Source organism: Bos javanicus, chromosome 5 (genome assembly GCF_032452875.1).
Source record: "Bos javanicus breed banteng chromosome 5, ARS-OSU_banteng_1.0, whole genome shotgun sequence".
NCBI lineage: Eukaryota > Metazoa > Chordata > Mammalia > Artiodactyla > Bovidae > Bos > Bos javanicus.
The window spans coordinates 25,278,059-25,299,439 of record NC_083872.1 but is presented as its reverse complement, the minus strand read 5'-3'; the positions used below and the strand labels follow the sequence as shown (position 1 = coordinate 25,299,439).

Below are 21,381 nucleotides of genomic sequence, written 5' to 3'. Positions count from 1 at the left end.
ATGCACTTGAATCATCCTGAAACCATCCCCCCACCCCTGGTCCATGAGAAAATTATCTTCCACAAAATCGGTTCCTGGTGCCAAAAAGGTTGAAGACTGCTGCTGTTATTTAATTCAGTTCTGACACTATCTGCCTAGAGATAGTGGGCTCTGATCCTTCCAAACTTCAGGTGCCATTCACAAGTCTTGGGCTGCAACCTCTATTTCTGACTGATGGACTGTAAATCTGGGTTCCCATGACTTTCTCCTTAGGTTTGAAAATTTGCTAGAATGGCTCACAGAGTTCAGGGGAACACCTATTTACATTTACTGGTTTATTGTAGAACGGTATGATAAAGCATAAAAACGAGCTTCATATGGAAGAGATACTCAGGGCTAAGTATGTGGGTTGGAACTCCCATGCCCTCTCTGGGTACTCCAGCTCCCTGGAACCCCACCAAATCCTGTCCTCTGGTATTTTTATGGAGGCTTCATCACCGAGGCATGGCCCATCATTAACTCCACTTCTAGTCCCTCTCCGCTTCCTGGAGGATGGAGAGTGGTGCTGAAAGTTTCAGTCATGGTTTGATCTTTCTGGTGACCCATCCCCATTTAGGAGCCCACTAAGAGTCACCTTGTTACAACAAAAGATACTTGTTGTCACCTAGGAAATCCCAAGGCAGCTTTGGGGGCAGGGGGAGGGGGTGGTGTGTGTGCGCACGCGCATGCTTGTGTGTGCAAGCACTAAGTCACTTCAGTCATGTCCAGCTCTTTGTGACCCTATGGACTGTAGCCTGCCAGGCTCCTCTGTCCATGGAATTCTCCAGGCAAGAATGGGAGTAGGTTGCCTTGCCCTCCTCCAGGGGATCTTCCAGACCCAGGGATCGAACCCATGTTTCTTATGTCTCCTGCATTGACAGGGAGTTCTTTACCACTAGCATGTCCTGGCAAGCCCATTTTTGTCAGAACTAAAGTCAAAGAACAGAAAGAAAGGGAAGTTGCTCAGGTGTGTCTGACTCTCTGTGACCCCATAGACTGTAGCCTGCCAGGCTCTTCTGTCCATGGGATTTCCCAGGCAAGAATACTGGCGTGGGTTGCCATTTCCTTCTCCAGTGGATCATCCCACCCAGGAATCAAACCCGAGTCTCCCACATTGGAGGCAGACTCTTTACCATCTGAGCCACCAGGGAATCCAGATATTAGGACAAAAGATGCTCCTGCTGCTTCTGTCATTTAGAAGATTGTAAAGATTTGGGGAACCTTGGGCCAGGAACTGGGAGCAGAGACTCTGCAGTTGGCCTCCGGTATCTGCAGACTCACAACCCACACACAGGGAGGGCTGACTGTACTGTACCCTCTTATATAAGCGAATTGAGCATCCAGATTTTGGTATCTGAGCAGAGTGCTGGAACTAAATCTCCCACAGATAACGAGGGATAGCTGTATATATTTTCTGTCATTTCACAGACATACTTTTATTTTGCTTTTTAGGAAAGTTGAAAATTTACTTATCCTACCACAATGAGGGATACATGTCATTACACATTTATCCAAAGTCAAGAATGAACTGTAATGGAAACTGTGGATTTGAGGCAGTTATGGTGTATCAGTGTAGGTTCCTCCATTGTACCATATGCGCCACTCTGATGGGGTGTGTTGATGATGGGGGAGACTAAGCATGTGTGAGCGCGGGGGATATGTAGGAAGTCTTCATATCTTCTCCTCAGATTAGCGGTAAATGTAAAACTGCTCTAAAAAGTTAAATCTTACTTTAGAAAAAAAAATTATTGGTCCAGAGTATAAAGACCACAACTATTAAACATGCTCTTTGTAACTGAAGAATTGTGCAAGCCTTACTTTCCTTTGCTCTAGCTGCATTCATTATCTGACTCTCTCCTCAAACCTGACTGTCAAGGGCAGATTTTCTCCTCCATTCATCGACCACTTTCTCATTCAAGCAGTATTCACATGGCTGGCACTGAGCTGGGCACCTGTATGTACAACACAGTGGTGGTCCCTGCCCTTATGGAGCTTACAGTCCTGTTCTTTGGGAACCGCACCCAACCCCTCAGGTTCCCTCCCAGCTCTTCCTCTTCTTGCCTAGAATTTATATTGATCTGGTCATTTGTTTGAGTGAGAAGATCCTGAGGATTTATTTTTGTAAGCATCACCTTCTCTTTTTGGAAGGAACCTTTCCTGGCTGGCTCTGTGGGACAAGTGTGCTTCTGGGCTCCCCTTGTGGCTCACTGGTAAAGAATCTGCCTGCAATGTGGGAGACCTGGGTTTGATCCCTTGCTTGGGAAGATCCCCTGGAGGAAGGAAAGGCTACCCACTCCACTATTCTGGCCTGGAGAATTCCATGGACTGTATAGTCCATGGGGTCACAAAGAATCGGACATGACTGAGTGACTTTCACTTTCTTTCACTTTTGTGTGTGTGAAAAGTATGTTACATAATACCAAAAAAAAGTCCCTTTTCATCTTCTACCATTCAGGGATGACTATCATGTATCCTTTCAGGTTGTTTGTTTTTGCTGCTGTTGTTAGGATTTGGGGTTTTATTTGTGGGGGGGATGTCTCTATTTTGTTATATGCACTATAAAAGTTTCAGTAAAAAACCTTTTATTTGTGGAAAGTTACTACATTGGTGTTGAAACAAGGTGAATCATTGGGGATCCTAGTGAAGAAAATATAATGAAAAGTGTAATTTAAAAATTCCTCTGAAGTATTTTTTTCCATTTCTGTATGTGGCAGAGGAACCAATCCTTTGAACTTTGATTAAATTCAGATCAGGTAGTTTCTTTGATCTTGTTCAAGATATTAATGTTATATTATAAGTAACTTTAACAACATATTATATTACTTTTCGTGTAATCTTGGCCTTTAGTCCAGGATGGCATTAACTCCCTCTAGGTTTTAGAAATCCAGGATTTCCCATTTTGATAGAAAAATGGGATATTGAAAACATCTGTTACATCTGCCGTAGTGTTCTGAAGCTATAAATTTGAGTTGTGAACAGGCTAATAAGCAGATATGACAAAAGATCAGAATCAGATTAATGCATGACTTTTAAAAATCCCCACTGAATATTGAAACTTTGCTTCTGAAAATTAAAACCTCTGCCTAGCAAGTGTTTGTTTGAAAACCATGGGCTAATTTTCTACATCTGAAATCATTCTAACATTTTCTCTAGAGCAAAACATGATGAAAGGCAGGGCTGTCCTGGACACCAGCCAAAGAATTTCGTCTCTAAGGAATCCAAAGCCCTTGATATAAGGCAGCTCCATCCTTGAGAAATGGGAGGGTCATAACATTCAAAATTCCTATTGTAATTAGCTCAGCTCTAGTTCTGTTGCAATTCAAAATACTTTATTTGCAACTGCAATTCGTTGATAACTGGGTTGGTGGGGACCAAATATGAATAAGAGGTTCTTTAAGTGGGCCTTGGCCTCAACGAAGCCATTTCTGTATATGTGAGATTCTCACTTGGTAAACTGGCAGCCTTAATGCTTGGAAAATGTTATCCAAGAAGAAGAGCAATCTCAATGAAGTAAAAATAATGGATGTTTACATTTGTTGGGAGATTTCCCTCTGGGGTTGATTCCTCTTAAGGGCCTTCTGGATATGCCAAGCCAACCTGTCCTGCTAAAAAGGAACTGAAGGGAGAGTCTGTCCATTATAAGACCTGCTCTAGAATTTTGCCCTACGATGAGCCTGGCATCAGGTTTGGTTTGTGAGTTCTTTGGGCATGGCCCTCTGGAACAGACTGATCAAAGTCTTAAGATAGGCCAGTATTGCCTCAAGTGGCTATGTCCTGATGGGCTCCCTGCCGAGTTCCAAGTCCAGCCTTCACTCTGCTCACCTTATTGGGTGCCCTGGTGAAGGACTGCATCAGCCCAGGAGAATTGGACTTTTTAATTTTTTTTTAAGCTTTTTGGCTGTGCCGTGAGGCATGTGGGATTTTAGTTCCCTGAGCAGGGAGCAAACCATAGCTCCTGCATTAGGAAGCACTGGACTTTGGAGGAAGTCCTGAGAAATAAATGGTCTTTTTAATTCACAGAAAGGCATTGTCAGCTTTCCTAGAACATGAATTGGTGAGCCTGAGAGCCTGGAAAGGTCACTTTACTAACTTAGGGAGCTCTGGACCACATACTGAACTGAGAAGGGTTCCCAACTGAGTTCTCCATATTTGAGAAGCAGGAAAATTAGAGCAAAGACTGGAGCACTTTTTAATTAATCAGACCCTCCGAGCATCATTTCAGCTGCTTAATAAAATATGGAGCAAAAAGTGGTAACCCCTAAGTGAATGTCTTCAGTTCAGTTCAGTTGCTCAGTCATGTCTGACTCTTTGCCACCCCATGAATTGCAGCACGCCAGGCCTCCCTGTCCATCACCAACTCCCGGAGTCTACTCAAACTCACGTCCATCGAGTTGGTGATGCCATCCAGCCATCTCATCCTCTGTTGTCCCCTTCTCCTCCTGCCCCCAATCCCTCCCAGCGTCAGAGTCTTTTCCAATGAGTCAACTCTTTGCATGAGGTAACTTCTTTTATTCGTTTGTCCTAGAAATAAGTTAAGGCTTTTACTGTATATACCCAGAATCTTTTCCTTTTCATTCCCCGCCCCCCACCCCCAATGTTCTGGTACAGCTTTCTTCGGCGCTCAGCCTTCTTCACAGTCCAACTCTCACATCCATACATGACCACAGGAAAAACCATAGCCTTGACTAGACGAACCTTTGTTGGCAAAGTAATGTCTCTGCTTTTGAATATGCTATCTAGGTTGGTCACAACTTTCCTTCCAAGGAGTAAGCATCTTTTAATTTCATGGCTGCAGTCACCATCTGCAGTGATTTTGGAGCCCCCAAAAATAAAGTCTGGCATGGTTTCCACTGTTTCCCCATCTATTTCCCATGAAGTGATGGGACCGGATGCCATGATCTTCATTTTCTGAATGTTGAGCTTTAAGCCAACTTTTTCACTCTCCTCTTTCACTTTCATCAAGAGGCTTTTTAGTTCCTCTTCACTTTCTGCCATAAGGGTGGTGTCATCTGCATATCTGAGGTTATTGATATTTCTCCGGGAAATCTTGATTCCAGCTTGTGCTTCTTCAAGCCCAGCGTTTCTCATGATGTACTCTGCATATAAGGTCAGTTTTCATTCCAATCCCAAAGAAAGCCAATGCCAAAGAATGCTCAAACTACTGCACAGTTGCACTCATCTCACACACTAGTAAAGTAATGCTCAAAATTCTCCAAGCCAGGCTTCAGCAATATGTGAACCGTGAACGTCCAGATGTTCAAGCTGGTTTTAGAAGAGGCAGAGGAACCAAAGATCAAATTGCCAACATCTGCTGGATCATCGGAAAAGCAAGAGAGTTCCAGAATAACATCTATTTCTGCTTTATTGACTATGCCAAAGCCTTTGACTATGTGGATCACAATAAACTGTGGAAAATCCTGAAAGAGATGGGAATACCAGACCACCTGACCTGCCTCTTGAGAAACCTATATGCAGGTCAGGAAGCAACAATTAGAACTGGACATGGAATGTCATTTAGTCCATCATAAATTCAGGAAACATTTGCTGAATATGCAATTTTATTGCATATTCTTTTAGATGCTGGTAATATAAGAGTAAATAATCAGGCTCCTGGTCCTCCTGCAATCCATAGTTTAGCATTTGTGTTTAAAGGGATACCTGACACCATAGAACCATGTTCTCAAATTTGAAACGCTCAACTTTGGAATGCTACCCTTTGTATATGCTCATTTCCTCTGTTCTTTGCCATCAACCGTTTCTGAGCAAACCGTCCAGGAATCTGACTGGGTGCTGTTGAATTAAAAAGTCCCCGATTCTCACAGATGACTCTTCTTTAGGAAGTGGTTACTATACCTCTGAATAGTTTCTGCTTTAAGTTGCTTATTCATTGATGAGGCAATCAAGAAATGGTAAGGCTTACTAGGAGTTCATGTATTGAACACTTAGAGCTCTAACAAGATATGGTGTTTTTTAGGTTCTCATTCTTTTATGAGAACATGAAAGACTATGTCCTGATATATGAGGACAAAATTCACTTGCTTAATCCTTGAGGCTGCACATGCTAAATTAGTTTTGTGCTGCTACTGTTGGATGATGGTGATTATGGGGATTAATTAACCTTTATTAATCAAGGGTGCCACCTGGTGGCCAGAAAGTACATTTTTGTGGTGCCCATGCAGACCTCACCAGCCTGTTTTTCTTTGACATAAATAACTTCAATAGCATTTGAGGCATTTTTATTACTGAAGTTTTGAAAAATTCTTTGCTTCGTTTGTTGAAAACAGGAAAGACATGGAATACTATAAATCTAACATGGCAAATCGAAATGACTCCTGTGTTCTCATTTTTTAAAATGATCGCCAGCGGGATCAGTTCAGTTCAGTTGCTCAATCGTGTCCAACTCCACGGACTGCAACACACCAGACTTCCCTGTCCATCACCAACACCTGGAGCTTGCTCAAATTCATGTCCATCGAGTCGGTGATGCCATCCAACCATCTCATCTTCTGTTGTCCCCTTCTCCTCCCGCCTTCAATCTTTCCCAGCATCAGGGTCTTTTCAAATGAGTCAGTTATTCGTATCAGTTGGCCAGCAGGATACTAGGACCTAAATGATATGTAGTGAACAATTCCACATGACCAATGCAGGCGTGTCTGTCTGGTCTCCCTTCCTGTGTTTCACCTGGCTTATGACAGTCACTGGGACAGCTGGTGATTTCATTGCTCCTTCCATCTGACTCAGAGGGTGATCAGTCTCCTGCTCATTCTGTAGTTAAGGCATGGAGTGATTCTTAACTGAGGGGCTCATGGTTGGGTCTTCCTAGAAAAGGTAAAAGTTCTCAAAAGGAAGATGTACTGCAATGAGATAACCTGAAAATACAGATGAATACATTAGAAAGTTGAAATTCTAAAATTCACTTCTGGAAAGCTGAATTTTGAAAGGTGAATTTTAAGTTGTTTTTTTTTTTTTTTAATTGGCAAGGAAAGTAAACCTAACCCCATTATCTTCTTGATTAATAGTATGATTTTGCAACAGCTTCATGGTGGGGTTTTTGCCCAGCCAATTTGTGTCTTTCCACTTTGTTCCTAAAAGTTTAGGTTGGCGAGCAGTAGCTGAACTTGAGTACAAGGGAAGAAAATGCAACTCAGAAACTTATCAGGCTCAGCATAGTGATTCTGAGGTCAGGATTTCCTAATACGGACAACCTCCAGTGACCGCTTTTGGTTTAGAGAAATGTCTCAGTTTGCATAGATATGTTTCTGTATTAAAGAATAAGAATCAAAGACAAAATAGGAACTTGATGTGAATCTGATGCTTAGGTAAATCTGCTTTCGTTCATGTGCTCTTCTGCTCCCCCAGGCTTAAAGGAACATCCCTTTTGACTAATGATGTAGCCTAAAAAGAGTATGTTTTTCTTCCTAACCCTGTCACTCTCATGGAAACATTAAATATTTGAATTCACAAAAGATGACTTATACAGGGAATGCATTCTGATGGGGTCAGAGTGAGATTAAATTCATTTTTCATCCCTGGATGAGGCTAAGTACAGTGTACGGTCAATATATTTTGTTAGTTTTGGAGACTTTCTTATTTGATTGGAAGAATGCTCTCCAATGTGTGTTTGGATTAGTTTGGGATCTAAATTGCTTGTGATGGCCTCTGGTGAGATAGAACTTCTGCTGTGGCTCACAGAAGCTTAGTGCTGTCTCCCACAGTATCTCACGGTGACTCACTGCCAGGGCTGGGTAGTTACAGTGTGCATGTCTAGACTCACAGGTTCTTAGATCAGTGTCTCAAAGACGTATAGTTTCAACAGCTGGGTGTGTATGTTTATGTCATCTATTAAGTTTGAAAAGCTGGCACCAATATCCAAGTTTCTCTTTGTGCCTTTTTGAGCATGACTTCATAAATCCATGGGATGAAATTATATTTGTTCCATAATATTGCTAAGTGGAGATTGCATGGTACTAACTCACTTCAGTCGTGTCTGACTCTTTGCAACCCCATGGACTGTAGCCTGCCAGGCTCCTCTGTTCATGGGATTCTCCAGGCCAGTGGAGTTGGTTACCATGCCCTCCTCCAGGAGATCTTCCTGACCCAGGGATCGAAACTGCATCTCTTAGGTCTCCTGCATTGGCAGGTGTGTTCATTACCACTAGCGCCACCTGGGGAGCGCAAGTGGTGTGATGGTCTCTGGCAAGATAGAACCTGTGCTGTGGCTCAGAGAGGCTTAATGTCATCTACGGTATCTCCTAGTGGAGACTGGATCTGATAAAATGCATTCAGTCTTTTAATATGCCTTTCCTCTTTCCATTTCTAAGCTCCCACAGGAATTAGGATTGATTTTAGCTTTTACTGCCTTTTACCCACTAAGACAAAATCCTATATGAAAAAAATCTTTAAAAAAAAAAATCATTAAGTATTTCTTGTCCCTTGTATGCCACGTCTCTGGCTAAGTGGTATGAGAGAAAGATGGTATCAGATGTGGGCAGGCCCTGCCCACAAGAAGCCTTGAATCTAATGAAAAAAAAAAAAAAATGATAGAAGGCATACAGTGAGTAACTGCTGTGTTATATATTATTCAAAGGGAAAAAATATTTCTTTCAAATGGAAAGTTTGGTAGGGGAAGAGGAATTTGAGATGAGCCTTGATGAATTATGAGTAGAATTTTTATATGCAGAGACAGAGAAAGGATTCGGAAGAAGGGTGCATTAAAGACAAAAAGTATAGAGCCAGGGAACACATAGGAAGTGTTTAATAAATTGTGTAGAATCAAACTTTAATAAGAACAAAGGGCTGGTGTAAGGCAGTAGCAAGAAAGAAAATCAGAACAGTCAACAGGGACCATGTAGTGGGATCTTGAAATTACAGGAAATGGGATTTGTTTTAATTTGATAGTTAAGTCGTTCAGCATTTCTCAACTGGAAGTGTCACTTTGAAATCCAACAATATTCCTTGGTGTTAAAGACTTATTAAATATAACCTATTGCCTTAATTTATTTTGTGTTGCAAGAGCTGCTGTGTACCATGTCGCTCATTTACAGACCATCTGGACCAGGGTTTCTTCACTGCAGCCCTGTTGACAACGCCCTAATGTTGACATTAGGACGATCCTGCGCATTTGGCAGATGTTAAGCGGCATCTCTGGCCTCTAACCCCTCAATGCCAGCGGTGTCCCCGTTCACCCAGTTGTGATCATCAGAAATATCTTCAGTCGTTTTCAAATGTCTTGGGAGGTGGGTGTGGGGCAAAGTTGCCCCCGTTTGAGAACCACTGGTCTAGACACACATATTGCATTTTTTGGGTATGTATTCTGGGCATTATTAGACTCTTAAGATTGATGAATCTGAGTCCCTTAGGCATTCAATTTATTAATGCTTGAATTTTGGAAGTAGACGTACATCTGATCTTGGGATTAAGGTATTTACTGTGTGTTGGAGTAAAAGTGTTGAGCTGGTCATCTGGAGACCTGGATTCTGATCCTGGCTCTGCCACAAAGAGGTGGGATTACTTGGGTGAGACGTGTCCTCAGTAGCCCGGTTACTCATCTCTAAAATCACCAGTGCAACCTGTAGGCTCTTTCTTAGCTCTGATTCTGTGTCCTGATTTCAAATTGACCCCAGGGCTTTATTCTTCCATTTTTAGAAAGTTAGCACAACCGGAATGAATGTGTATACGAACCAATAAGGCTGACTTATTGGTCTGACTAATAAGGCTGACTAATTTTTTTTTCCTTAGTGCTTTATTGTACTAAATAACTATATATATATATTTTTTTCACCTTTTCTAGATTATTTGAAAAATCTCTTAGAAGACTCTGGAGATTACAGAGACACTCAAGGTAAATGATTTCTGTGGTCTTATGTGTTAGAAGTTTTTATGTTACATTCATTTGGACCTAGAAAGTAAAAATGTAACAAAACCCATATACAAAACTGTGTTTTATTCATAACAAGCCTTTTTAAACTCTGTTTTGGGCAGATGAAGATGGAACTAGATAAAGTGTTAGTGGCCTGGAAGCAGGTGAAATTATAGGGACCAAAGATGCCCATGGTCAGGCAGCCATGGGAGCCAGCCTCCTGAGAGGGTGGTCCCAGCATAGTGTGTGATCAGGAAGCGTCGTCCTCCTGGGCTCAGTCTGTCTGTGCCAGGGTGCGTTCACCTTCAGTAAATGTCCACCAGCTTTCGAAGGCAGAGATTGAACCAGTTGATCTGCAGCATCCTTTCAGGCTTTAAAATCATGAGTCCATGAAGTGACCAAACAATACAAATTAGAGGTAAGGTCTAAAATAATCTATTATTCTGGGACTGTTTAAAGATGGGCATTAGGTTTGCCATCCTTCCACTCCTTACCCCAATAGTACTTATCGGAAATAGTCTAGTACAGTACAAGGGATTCACTGATATTCATGGGATAATCCACTGTGTGTGTGTGTGTGTGTGTGCTGTGCATGCAAGTGTGTCTGTCTCTCTCCCTCTCTCTCTCTGTTTCACACACACACACAAGGATTTAATTCCATTTGGGATAGTAGTGTTTTTTTCTGTTTACTCCCAAACTACCTCTTTTGAATGTCATAGGTATATCCCTGGTTCCAATCTACAGAAACACCCTAGACAAATCCATCTCCACTACGTTCATCTTATGAATTTTGATCACATTCTTGTGCATCCTCCTTTACATTATCAGATTACAAAGCTGAAAGGTCTTTAACCCATTTTGTAGAGATTCTTATTCATTCTATTAATCATTTTACTTCTTTTTCTCTAACATCTTCTTTCACAAGGGTTATGCTTTAAAGGGTGCTTTTTTAAAGGAAAAGATTGGAGTGGGGGATAGAACATGCTTCTTGTCTTTGGTGAACATAGTTTAGTTGAAGAAGGACGTCTGTGATACCCTTCAGGTAAAGAACAAAGCAGATAGCTTTAAAGTAAGAATGCGCTGAGCAGCATAGAATCATTTGAAAGAGGGAACAAAGCGTGAGAATTGAAGAGGCAGAGTTCTACTTAGAGGAAAGCGGAACCAGAGATGAATGACTGGAGATGGTGGACGAGAGGAAGAATGGACATCACAAAGATAAATATTTTAGACAGAGTTTAACAGAGCAGGCCTCAAGAAAACATCTGTCCCAGGGCTTCTGCCTTCAAAGAAAGTGCATTGTTAGCTCCGTTTTGCCAGTAAAACAGAGGCAGGGCAGAGATTAAGGAGCTTATTTAAAGGAAATTACACAGTTCAGCAAAGACATGGCTTCGAATAGGCAGTGAATGGTGACATGTACTGTATGGCCAGAGGCAGTGCAGTGCAGTGATGAGACTGCCCAAGGGCGAGAGAGAATGAGACTGTTGGTAATATAGCTTTGGAAGGTGAGCAGAAAAGTTAAAGGAAGAGTCACACAGGGGCCTTGTAAAGGGGTGACATGGGAAAAGTAGGGTTGCAGAATGGGTGGGAGAAGTCAGAGCCTGGAGGCCAGGTGACCAAATAGCAGCAGCTTTAGTACTTCATCCATTCATTAAATCTTCAAGCCTTTGTCCCTGTCCACTGGAAGGTCAAGCAGGTCAGAAAGCAGGGAATGTGTCCAGGCTCACCTCTTGATATCTTCCATGATAAGTGCCAACTGCAGTACATTCCGATATGTGGTTGGAATCTGTATAAGAAGATACTGCTTTCCTTGGATAAAGGTGATGATAACACATTTATTTTTGGTTGCACTGGGTCGTCGTTGCTGTGAGTGGGTTTTCTCTAGTTGCAGTGAGCAGAGCTCCTCTTCGTTGCGGTGAGCAGGCCACTCATCGTGGCGGCTGCTCTTGTGGCAGAGCACAGGCTCTAGGTGCGCAGGCCTCAGTAGCTGCAATACATGGGCTCAGTAGTGGTGGCACACAGGCTTAGTTGCTTTGCGGCATGTGGAATCTTCCCAGATAGGGATCGAACCCATGTTCCCTGCATTACCAGGTGGATTCTTATCCACTGTACTGCCAGGAAAGTCCAATAATATATTTAAAGGCTACAGAAACCTCCAGGGTCGATACCAGAAAGAGTATCCCTTGGAAGGTATAGTTAGTCCCTCAGTCATGTCTAACTCTTTGCGACCCTGTGGACTGTAGCCCAGCAGCCTCCTCTGTCCATGGAACTCTCCAGGCAAGAATACTGGAGTGTGTAGCCATTTCCGTCTCCAGGGGATCTTTCCAATCCGTGGATCAAACCTGGATCTCCTTCATTACTGGCAGATTCTTACCATCTGAGCCATCGGGGAATCCCAGTAGGTATAGTAGCTGGTCCAAAAAAACCTCAAACCCTTTCCAGAAATTGATTAAAAATATATATATATCTATTCCTTTCATTGATAATTACTGTCACTGCCACACCAGGCTCAGAAGAGTATGCTTCCCTCTTTAACACTCTACCAGTTTCTCTCTGTGAAAGTGCTGCTGTCATTTGGGATAGCTTTCTTTGTGGGGATTGCTAATTAGCACTGCAGGATATTTAACATCCCTGGCTCCTTCCCACTAAAGGCCAGTGGGCCTTCCCATCATTGTGACAAACAAAAGTTCTTACACATATTCAGGCATTCCCTAGGGGAATACTGCTGAGAACAGCCATGGCCCAAAACGAGACAAGGGACACTTTTTCCTTTATATGTATAATGAAGATGGTAAGACAGACGTTCAGAAACATTTGATAAAGGCAAGAAGTTAATAAAAAGAATAAAACACAGGTGAGGCTCAGTAACCCAACTCACAAAATAATGTGTGTAATTTCCTAAGATACAGTATGCTTCCACGAGGCTTTTTTCCCTTTTGGGGTCAGACTAAGAGAAGACAGCTAAGCCCTGACCTTAAATTCAAGGTTCTCATAATTCTGGTTTCCTATCCCAGGATCCTTGTCTGTCAAGGCAGTTTATCCTGGAATGGTCCTCAGCTTCCAGTTAAATCCTATTCGTATCCTTGTAGTCTCCAAGAGCACAAATCTCAGCGCAAAACAATCCTGACTTCCTACTGTTGGTATGCATGGTCTATAATGTGTCTTTTTTGTTTTTGGCCAGACTGCACGGTTATTGGGTCTTGGCTCCCTGATCAGAGGTTGAACCCATACTCCCTGCGATGGAAGTCCTAACCATTGGACTGCCAGGGAATTCCCTCTAATGTGTCTTCAGTGTCTGTCTTTGGCTCATTTCTTTTCCTAAGTACTGTTTTTGCCTGTTTGTCCTTGGTTTTGCTCTCCTCGAACTTCACCATGTGTATTTCTGCCCACGCACAGTTAACTGAGCTCCTCCACTAGCTGTCTCGTTACCTGGAGTTGCTCGATGTTGCATTTCATTGGTAATGATAGTGATCAAATGCCCCTTCTGTTCCTACGTATTTTAGATGCCCTTGCTGTTGTTATAGAGGTAGCCAACCACGCCAATGACACCATGAAGCAAGGAGTAAGTATCTTCATTTCAGTGGCTGTTGTACTGTTGTACCTGGGAGCTTATGCCTTCATATGCTCTGCATTCTCTTTCTATAGGACAACTTCCAGAAACTTATGCAAATTCAGTACAGCTTAAATGGACACCATGAAATAGTTCAGCCTGGACGGGTAAGTGTTTTAGATTGCCCTTTACAAGCTTAATACAATGGATTTAGTCACCATTTGTAGCTATTTTCATTTGAGTTATGAAAATAGGTTTTTTGTTATTGTTAGTCTTCAGTGACCCAATCTGGATTAACTGCATTCATTCTATCCTTTAAAAACATGCATGATTTAAGTCACTGTAACAAGAAGTCCAATTCAATTAGGAGAATGGCAATGGACCCCACAGAGTATCTGATTAAATAGGATCGTTTTATTGTGTAATATAGCTGACCTCACACAGCTTTAAAGACAATTTCATTTCAAATCTTTAATGTAAGAGTGAATTTTGAGAGGAGGGGAAAATTATTGATGTTTTGATGCTCTTCTTGGAGCACAAAAGTGGCTGAGGGAATGAATTCAGGAAATTTACGAAGTGCAATTGTCAGGATGTTGGCTCAGCCTGGGGATAAAGTACACACTCAGTCAGTTACATTTTAGACCACATGGTACCCCTGGGGTCAATATTGGCTTTATAGAATTCTGCTGGCTTATCCAATTCCTAAATGACTGTAAGGGTTTTAAAAGAAACCATGGCTGTAAAAAGCCACAAGGAAACTATGCTACCCAGCCTTCACACAAAACATCTGGGTAAAGAAGGTTGAAAAGGAAATTACGTGTATACATATATTGTAGTTGTGATGGTACTAAATGGGTGTTCGTTTGGATGAATCAGGTTTTTCTCAAAGAAGGAATTCTGATGAAGCTATCTCGGAAAGTCATGCAGCCCCGAATGTTTTTCCTGGTAAGTGGCCATGTGTGTTGCTGTTGAACCCAAGGCAGGGGTAATTGCTTAGTGAAAGGAGACCTTTGTTCAGGCCAGATAAGTTTGGCATGTTCAAATAGCAGTTTTAGTGGGATCTTTGACTGTCTGGAGTGCTTATTTGCATGTCAAGTATAGGAAACAAAGTCTTGTATGGTGCATAACTAGAAATTTACTTCCTTTTTGAATCTAGTTTGTTTCATGTCTGATTTGGAAAAATTGATTCTGTTGGTGTTTTATTTTGGCAGATTATAGTTCCTTAGTGGGATTTAGAATTCAGAAAATGTCAAATTTCTTATAGAACTCGGAAAGACAGCGCATTTTCCAGAAGTTGCCTTCTAGTAATATTATAATAGAACATTCTAGGTGGTTCTCATTTTATAAGCAGAATCTAAGGATTTTATTGAGAGAGTTTGAGGCAAAGAGGTAATTTTGTTCCTTTATTCCTGTGTCTTACCAGTATCTTTGTAGATAAAATTTCTTGCTTTACTTTGTCCTATGAAATGTTTCTACTTTCAGTTTAATGATGCCCTGTTGTATACAACACCAGTGCAGTCTGGGATGTACAAACTGAACAACATGCTATCTTTGGCTGGAATGAAGGTCTGTGCATCTGTTAGAAGATATATATATATTTTTTAACCCAGATGTATTTAGAGAAAAATCCCTACAATGATCATTTTCTCATAATCCTTCTCTCTTCTGTCTCCATGTGTTGCTGTTCGTGTGTTCACTTATTCATTTTTTCCCTCATATATTAATTTAGTTACAAGATATTTCCTGAGAACTGCTATAAACAAAACATGTTAATGACTTAGTGAAAAATACAAAGATGAATTGAAACAGGATTCTTTTGTCTCCACCTTTGCTCTAAACCCCCATGAGTTTAGCAACTAGTGGGGAAGCAAATACACTGCATGTCAACACCTATAAAATAGATGGTAATAAATAATCACTATAAAGGCACAAAATTTGTGGGAGCTCAGAAAATAAAGAACGTGTAGCTTTTCATGGGACATGGTGGAGGGATAGTTGGCAGTGAGAAAAGAGGGAGACATGAGGAAGTCTTTCTGGAGGAAGAGCCAAGAATCTTAACAGAGTGGGTCACATCTGGCCACACTGAGATGTGGGGAAAGGCATTCTTGGTAGAGGGAATAGTGTGAGCAAAGGCCTGAAGATGGGAAAGCTGGGCCTTTGAGTATGTGGGTGTTTACATTCATCTGGAGCATAGAGCAGATGAGGGAGAGCATTGGGCAGTTTTAACTGCACATCAGAGATAAGGTTTTCCATAGGAGATGTCTGCTCAGTTCGTTTTGCTTTCTTCCAGGTCAGAAAACCCACCCAAGAAGCATATCAAAATGAACTTAAGATCGAAAGTGTAGAACGTTCCTTCATCCTCTCAGCCAGGTACATTTTACAAATACGTATAAACATTTGCCAGTGTTATGGGCTCAGATACCTGCAACATTTTTCACATTAAGGTTAACTACTAGACTTATTTTCCCCCTTCTTTTCTCTCCTAATACCATGCAGTTTACTTTTTCTTTTTTAAATTTATTAGTTTATTTGACTGCGCCAGGTCTTAATTGCGGCATGTGGGATCTAGTTCCCTTACCAGAGGAACCAGATCCCAGCCTCTCAGCATTAGGAATGAGGAGTATTAGCCACTGGACCATCAAGGGAGTCCCCCATGCAGTTTACTCTTGATTTACGATGTAGGGAGAATGTCTGAGAGCTGATGCAGTAGTATGCTAGAAGCACAAATATTAAAATGTTCCTCTGAATGGAGTAATAATGCTAAAAAGTGCTTTGCCAATCATTGTTTTTGAAGTGGGTATTTCAAATCCTTTTACAGTGATATGGAATGTTCTTAAAACATCTAGCACTTTGTATTTTACAAGGAAGTTTTCGTATAACATTCCAAGGTCATAACAAATCTATTGAGGTAGGTGTCATAAAAGTGAGGAAGACCAAGTTACAGAAAAATTGAATTGTTTTCTTAAGGCTGCATTGCTGGCAAAGTCAGGATATGAATAGAACTTTTTTTGGTTTTAAATCTGTTGTTACTATAATACCACTTTGCCTCCAATAGAAACCTACAGTGATTTGTGTGTACAGCAAAATATATGACCATAATGTAAATCAAGTGCTGAGGAAACCTGAAACTGTATGACTCATACAGGTACATTATTCAGGTTTGGCTAAGTGCCAGGAGTGGCTGTCTGGCAGGATTTGACTGGTGAAGGGAAAGACACCAACAGCTCTAGCTTGCTCTACTGCCAGATCTGGATAACAAGTCTGGGTGGCTCTCAGACTTCACCTTTGATGTAATCAAAATAGCAGCAAACCCTTACATGGTGCTTACTTTGTACTTGGGACTGTCTTGAGTACTTTCTGTGTATTAAGTCATTAAATCTTCACAATAAATTTTTAGGTGAGTTACTACTATTATACCCATTTTATGGTGAAAAAAGTCAACCAGTTATTAAGTAGCAGAGCCAGTGGAGCTGAAATTTGGATCTGACACTAAAATTCATTCTGTTAACTGTTCTAATATTGCCTGTGTCCATGGATGTGAAGGCCTCAGACCAAATGTGCTGACCTCCCGAATCAGACCACAGGAACAGCTCCCTGGGTTGTATCACTCTTCTGAAACAGAAAGGCCACTGCTGTCTGGTACTAAATCTCAGGATGACAGGGGAAGACAAATTCTTGTATTCTGGGTTTGTCACGTGCTTCCCAGATGCTGGCTGGAGCAAGCAGAGCTCTGTCAAGGGAGCGAGTACTTGAAGCATCCTCCAGATCAGTATTTAAAATGTGAAAGTAGGGGACTTGCCTGGTTGCTCAGTGGTTAGGACTCCACACTTTCACTGCTCAGGGCCCAGGTTCAGTACTTGGTTGGGGAACTAAGATCCCATGAGCCGAGCAGTGCAGCCAATTTTTTTTTTTAAAAGAAAGTGGGAAAAAAGTTTGATCACCTGGAACTGTGTGATTTTTCCCCTTTCTTTTCTTTCTTTCTTGAATTAGTACAAAAAATGCAAAGAACATCAAGTCCCTGTATATCAGGTTGCTGGCGAATACTTTAGCTTGGTTCTTAAAATTAAAAAATTTATTTTCAAAGATCCAAAGAGGAAATGCTTATAGGGGAGTTAAGTTTTCAATTGCACTTAAGTTTTCTAACTAAAATGTGCTTTGATAAACAAACATTCTGTTTATTAAAAATTAAACAATTCAGAAAATGATGGTCAGTCTTTCTTTCTTTGGTTGCCTATCAGTTAAATATCTAGATGTTGTGTGTTTTTTCAGATCTGGCTCCTAGAATGATCTAGTAAGATCACTGAATTTTTAAGTGTGATGGGAAACTATCCAAAGGTTTAAGCCAAGAATTGGTGTGACCTCATTTTTCATGTTTAAAAAAGCACACTATCTGCTTTGTAGATGACAGGCCACCAGAGACTAGAGTAGAAGTTGGAAGACCGGTTAGGAGGCTGTCGATGGTGAGGTCTGGACTATGGTTAGACTGAGGTCTAGCCTTCAGTTAGATTTGATGGAGAAAGGGCAGTTAGGGATAGCCTCCCTCAAGTCCTGTGTCTGTCGAGTTATGAAGGGTAAGTAGGAGTTGGATAGCTTGGCAAAGAGAAAAGGAGGGGGCTCTTGGCCACTAGGAGTAGTGGGAACGAAGATCCTGAGGTGGAAGGCAGCATGGCGTGTTCGAAGAACTGAAAAGCCACTGCGTCTTGAACTTAGCAAATGAGAGGGAGAGTGACCCGAGATAAACCTGAAGGGACGGGGAGAAAAGTTATGCAGAACTGTCTTGTGGATTTTGGTCTTTAGCCTAAGAGCCACAGGAAACCACGGAAAGATTATACAAAGGAATGATTTGATCATACTGGCATTTTAAAAAGAATATCTGGTTACTCCGTGGAGAACAGTTTGAGAGGGAACTGAAGGCAGTGAGTAATGGGACAAAGGAAATGAGAGAGGCAATAAGATTGAGTCTTTAGCCTGGACAGCGTATCAGGTTGCTGCGATAGGTAACTGAGAGCTTTGGGGAGAAATCAGGAATTTAGGTTCAGATGTGAATGTGGAAGATCCCCTGGAGAAGGAAATGGTAACCTGCTCCAGTACTCTTGCCTGGAAAATGCCACAGACAGAGGAGCCTGGTGGGCTACAGTTCATGGGGTCGTAAAGAGTCAGGCACGACTGAGTGAGTGAGTGCAGGCTCACAGGTGCATATTGAATATGAGGTGCCTAAAAACCATCGGTCAGTACAGAGGTAGTTTATGCCAGGAGCTGGATGTCAGAAGGGAGACCAGACTAGAGGCATGTCCTGGGGAGTCATCAGTTTAGAGATGATGATGGAAGGTAGCAGACTGACTGGGAGTGCACAGGGAGACCACAGACTTCCCTGTTAAATCCTGTAATTTTTCCAGTCGCACGTTAGTCATCACCTCTGCAAAGCCTTCTTTGCGACCCAAATGAGGTAGTTTACTATTTCTGAATTATTTATCTACTTTACCCTTACTGTATTATATGGTAATTACTTGTTCTTAGGTCTCACCTCAGTTGGGTGTCAGCACTTGGAAGTGAAGGGTACTTTTGTGCCCGGTTCACAGCATCGTGCCTGGCCCATGGAAGGCTCCCAGTAAATGTTATCAAGTGAACTGAAATGATGGGGCCTTTGGACCCCAGAGTAGCATCCCACAGTTAACACAAGAAAGCCATAGTGTGGCAGGTCGAGCACACCAGAAATCCCTTCTGTTGGAGAACTTTTTCCCTTAGAAATTCTTTCCAGTCAGTGGAGAAAAGGTGCTTGGTTGATGCAAATTTGCTTTCTGGCAATGTCCACATTCCATAAAGAAAAGAATACTTGGCTTAACTGTGTTTTCTTAGGAGGAAGATGCTGATTCTTCTCTTAACCATGTCACAAAAGCAGGGCTAGAATGTCTGCACTTGATGCTCGAGGCGAATGTGTGTGGTCTCTGAGACGTGTTTTATCAAGAGCTGATAAACATTGTTTTGGCAGAAGCCCACACAAGAAAAAGCCAGGAATAACTAAATGAAAGAACAGCATATGTGACATGATTTGCAGTCGAATCACATTCCACATGCTCCCAGGGCTCCAGAAAAATCAGACAGCAATCCTCAAATTAGCCATCTGCCTCTCTGCTTTCTGTTACCTTTTCCAGTGAAAAGTTGGGGAAGGAGAGAAGGCAGGGGGGACAGTAATATTTTATGAATGTTTACCCGGAACCTGGACCTGTGATCTCATAGCATAACTCTTCAGAGGACAGGAATAGGAGCTAGAGATAGCCTGGTGGTGAAGGGTTCCATCCTTAGCCACACCTGAGTCTGATACCAGGTCACCATTTAACACAGCAGCCTGTTATCTAAGGCATCGCAAGTGATGCAGCGGTATAGAATTTGCCTGCCGATGCAAGAAATATGGGTTTGATCCCTGGGTCAGGAAGATCCGTTGGGAAGGAAATGGCAACCCATTCCAGTATTTTTGTCTGGAGAATCCTACGGACAGAGGAACCTGGTGGGCTCCAGTCCATGGGGTCACAGAGAGTCAGACAGGACTGAGCACTTGAGCATCCTGAGCATCATATTATCTAAAGCAAATTATCTAACTGTTCAAATCTTCACATTGCTTTTCTATAGATGGAGATGGTGTGTGAAATTGGGATTGGGGGAAAGAGATATTCCTCTGAGGATATGAGGTGTGATGGCATTTGCACAGAGAGCATTCAGCACAATTGGCAGATAATGTGGTAAATGTTAAATTAGCGGCAGCTAGTGAGACAGTGATGGTGGAATAGTAGAGGTAACAGGTGGGTTTTGTTTGGTTTAGAGAGATGGGGCTATTTCTATTTTATTTTGGTTCTGATACATAATGAAACTTTGAAAAATATACTAGTTTTAAAATTTTGTTTGTAAACTGGATGCCTTCCTTTTAATATCCTTATGAGTGCATTTTCTAAATGGTACTGAAGCCATTTAGTTGGAAGGTTCATTTCTGAGAATGATTATGGTGGGGAAGGTTAAAGTATCTCCTTGATGTGCTCTGGATTCATCAAAATATGCCTATTTGTATAATTTTTTATGATGGAATTTTTCCTTTTAAAGTCATTACTTAAAAGTTATGCACTTAAAAATAGAATGAGGACTACAACGAACCTGCATATTTGGTCACTAAGACTCAAAAAATTACCAAGGTTCTGCCACAGATTTTCCTTTTTTCTAAAAGTACTTTAAAACATATGGCAAATATCAGGTCATTTTACTTCTGCATACTTGAGTATGCTTCTCTTAAAAATAAGAAAATGCACATTTTCTTACACAGTAACATTCCCATTATTATAATGGATTTTTATTATGATAGAGTTTTACATTTATTATTAAATTCTCTTTTCTCTCTACAAAGACACACACATACACACACAATACCTAAAATGTGTCTCCCCTCCTGAGTTTGCAAAACAAATGCACCGATACTGGTAATGATTCTGAGTCACCATAGAATTTTTTTAGAGGGCCTCTTTGCAAAAACGTAGAACAAGAACGCATTTTTCCGAGCAGGCTGTCCCCCTATTTGGCCCATTTCTATCTATATCTGAGTCAGACATTCCTGATGAACTGAGGGTAAGAACAGAAAACGTGATGGACTGAATTGGTAGAGGAGCCCTAATAACCACTGAAGGCTCTCTACCTTATTAAACACTTCTTCAGCTTCTGTTTATGACACCAAAAATATGTTTCCTTTACTCTAGTGCCCTTTCTAGAGTATTTAGTAACCTAAAAATATTTGGCATTCTGTGTTGTAAATTTGGATTTGAAACTTGATTCCTTGGAATATTTTTTAAAGCTAGGATTATATCTCAGGAAGCTCCTTGGTTATATAAGTAATTACAGTTATTAATTGCATGAATAGCCCTTAAATTGAACAAAAATACTTCCAAATTTAGGAGACTTCAAAAGCCATTCAGTTTTA

The 21,381-nt window shown here is 41.4% G+C and overlaps 1 protein-coding gene across 4 annotated transcripts in view; it reads left to right on the top strand.

Annotated features, from left to right (window-relative positions):
- FGD6 (FYVE, RhoGEF and PH domain containing 6) overlaps window positions 1-21,381 on the top strand; it is a 107,680-nt gene that overhangs the window by 72,430 nt on the left and 13,869 nt on the right. For all 4 annotated transcript variants that reach the window (XM_061415769.1, XM_061415768.1, XM_061415771.1 and 1 more), the window contains exons 9-14: window positions 9,809-9,859; window positions 13,378-13,436; window positions 13,520-13,591; window positions 14,301-14,369; window positions 14,907-14,990; window positions 15,715-15,794. In XM_061415769.1, coding sequence (XP_061271753.1) covers window positions 9,809-9,859; window positions 13,378-13,436; window positions 13,520-13,591; window positions 14,301-14,369; window positions 14,907-14,990; window positions 15,715-15,794 — 415 coding nt within the window. The remainder of the gene's footprint in view (window positions 1-9,808; window positions 9,860-13,377; window positions 13,437-13,519; window positions 13,592-14,300; window positions 14,370-14,906; window positions 14,991-15,714; window positions 15,795-21,381) is intronic.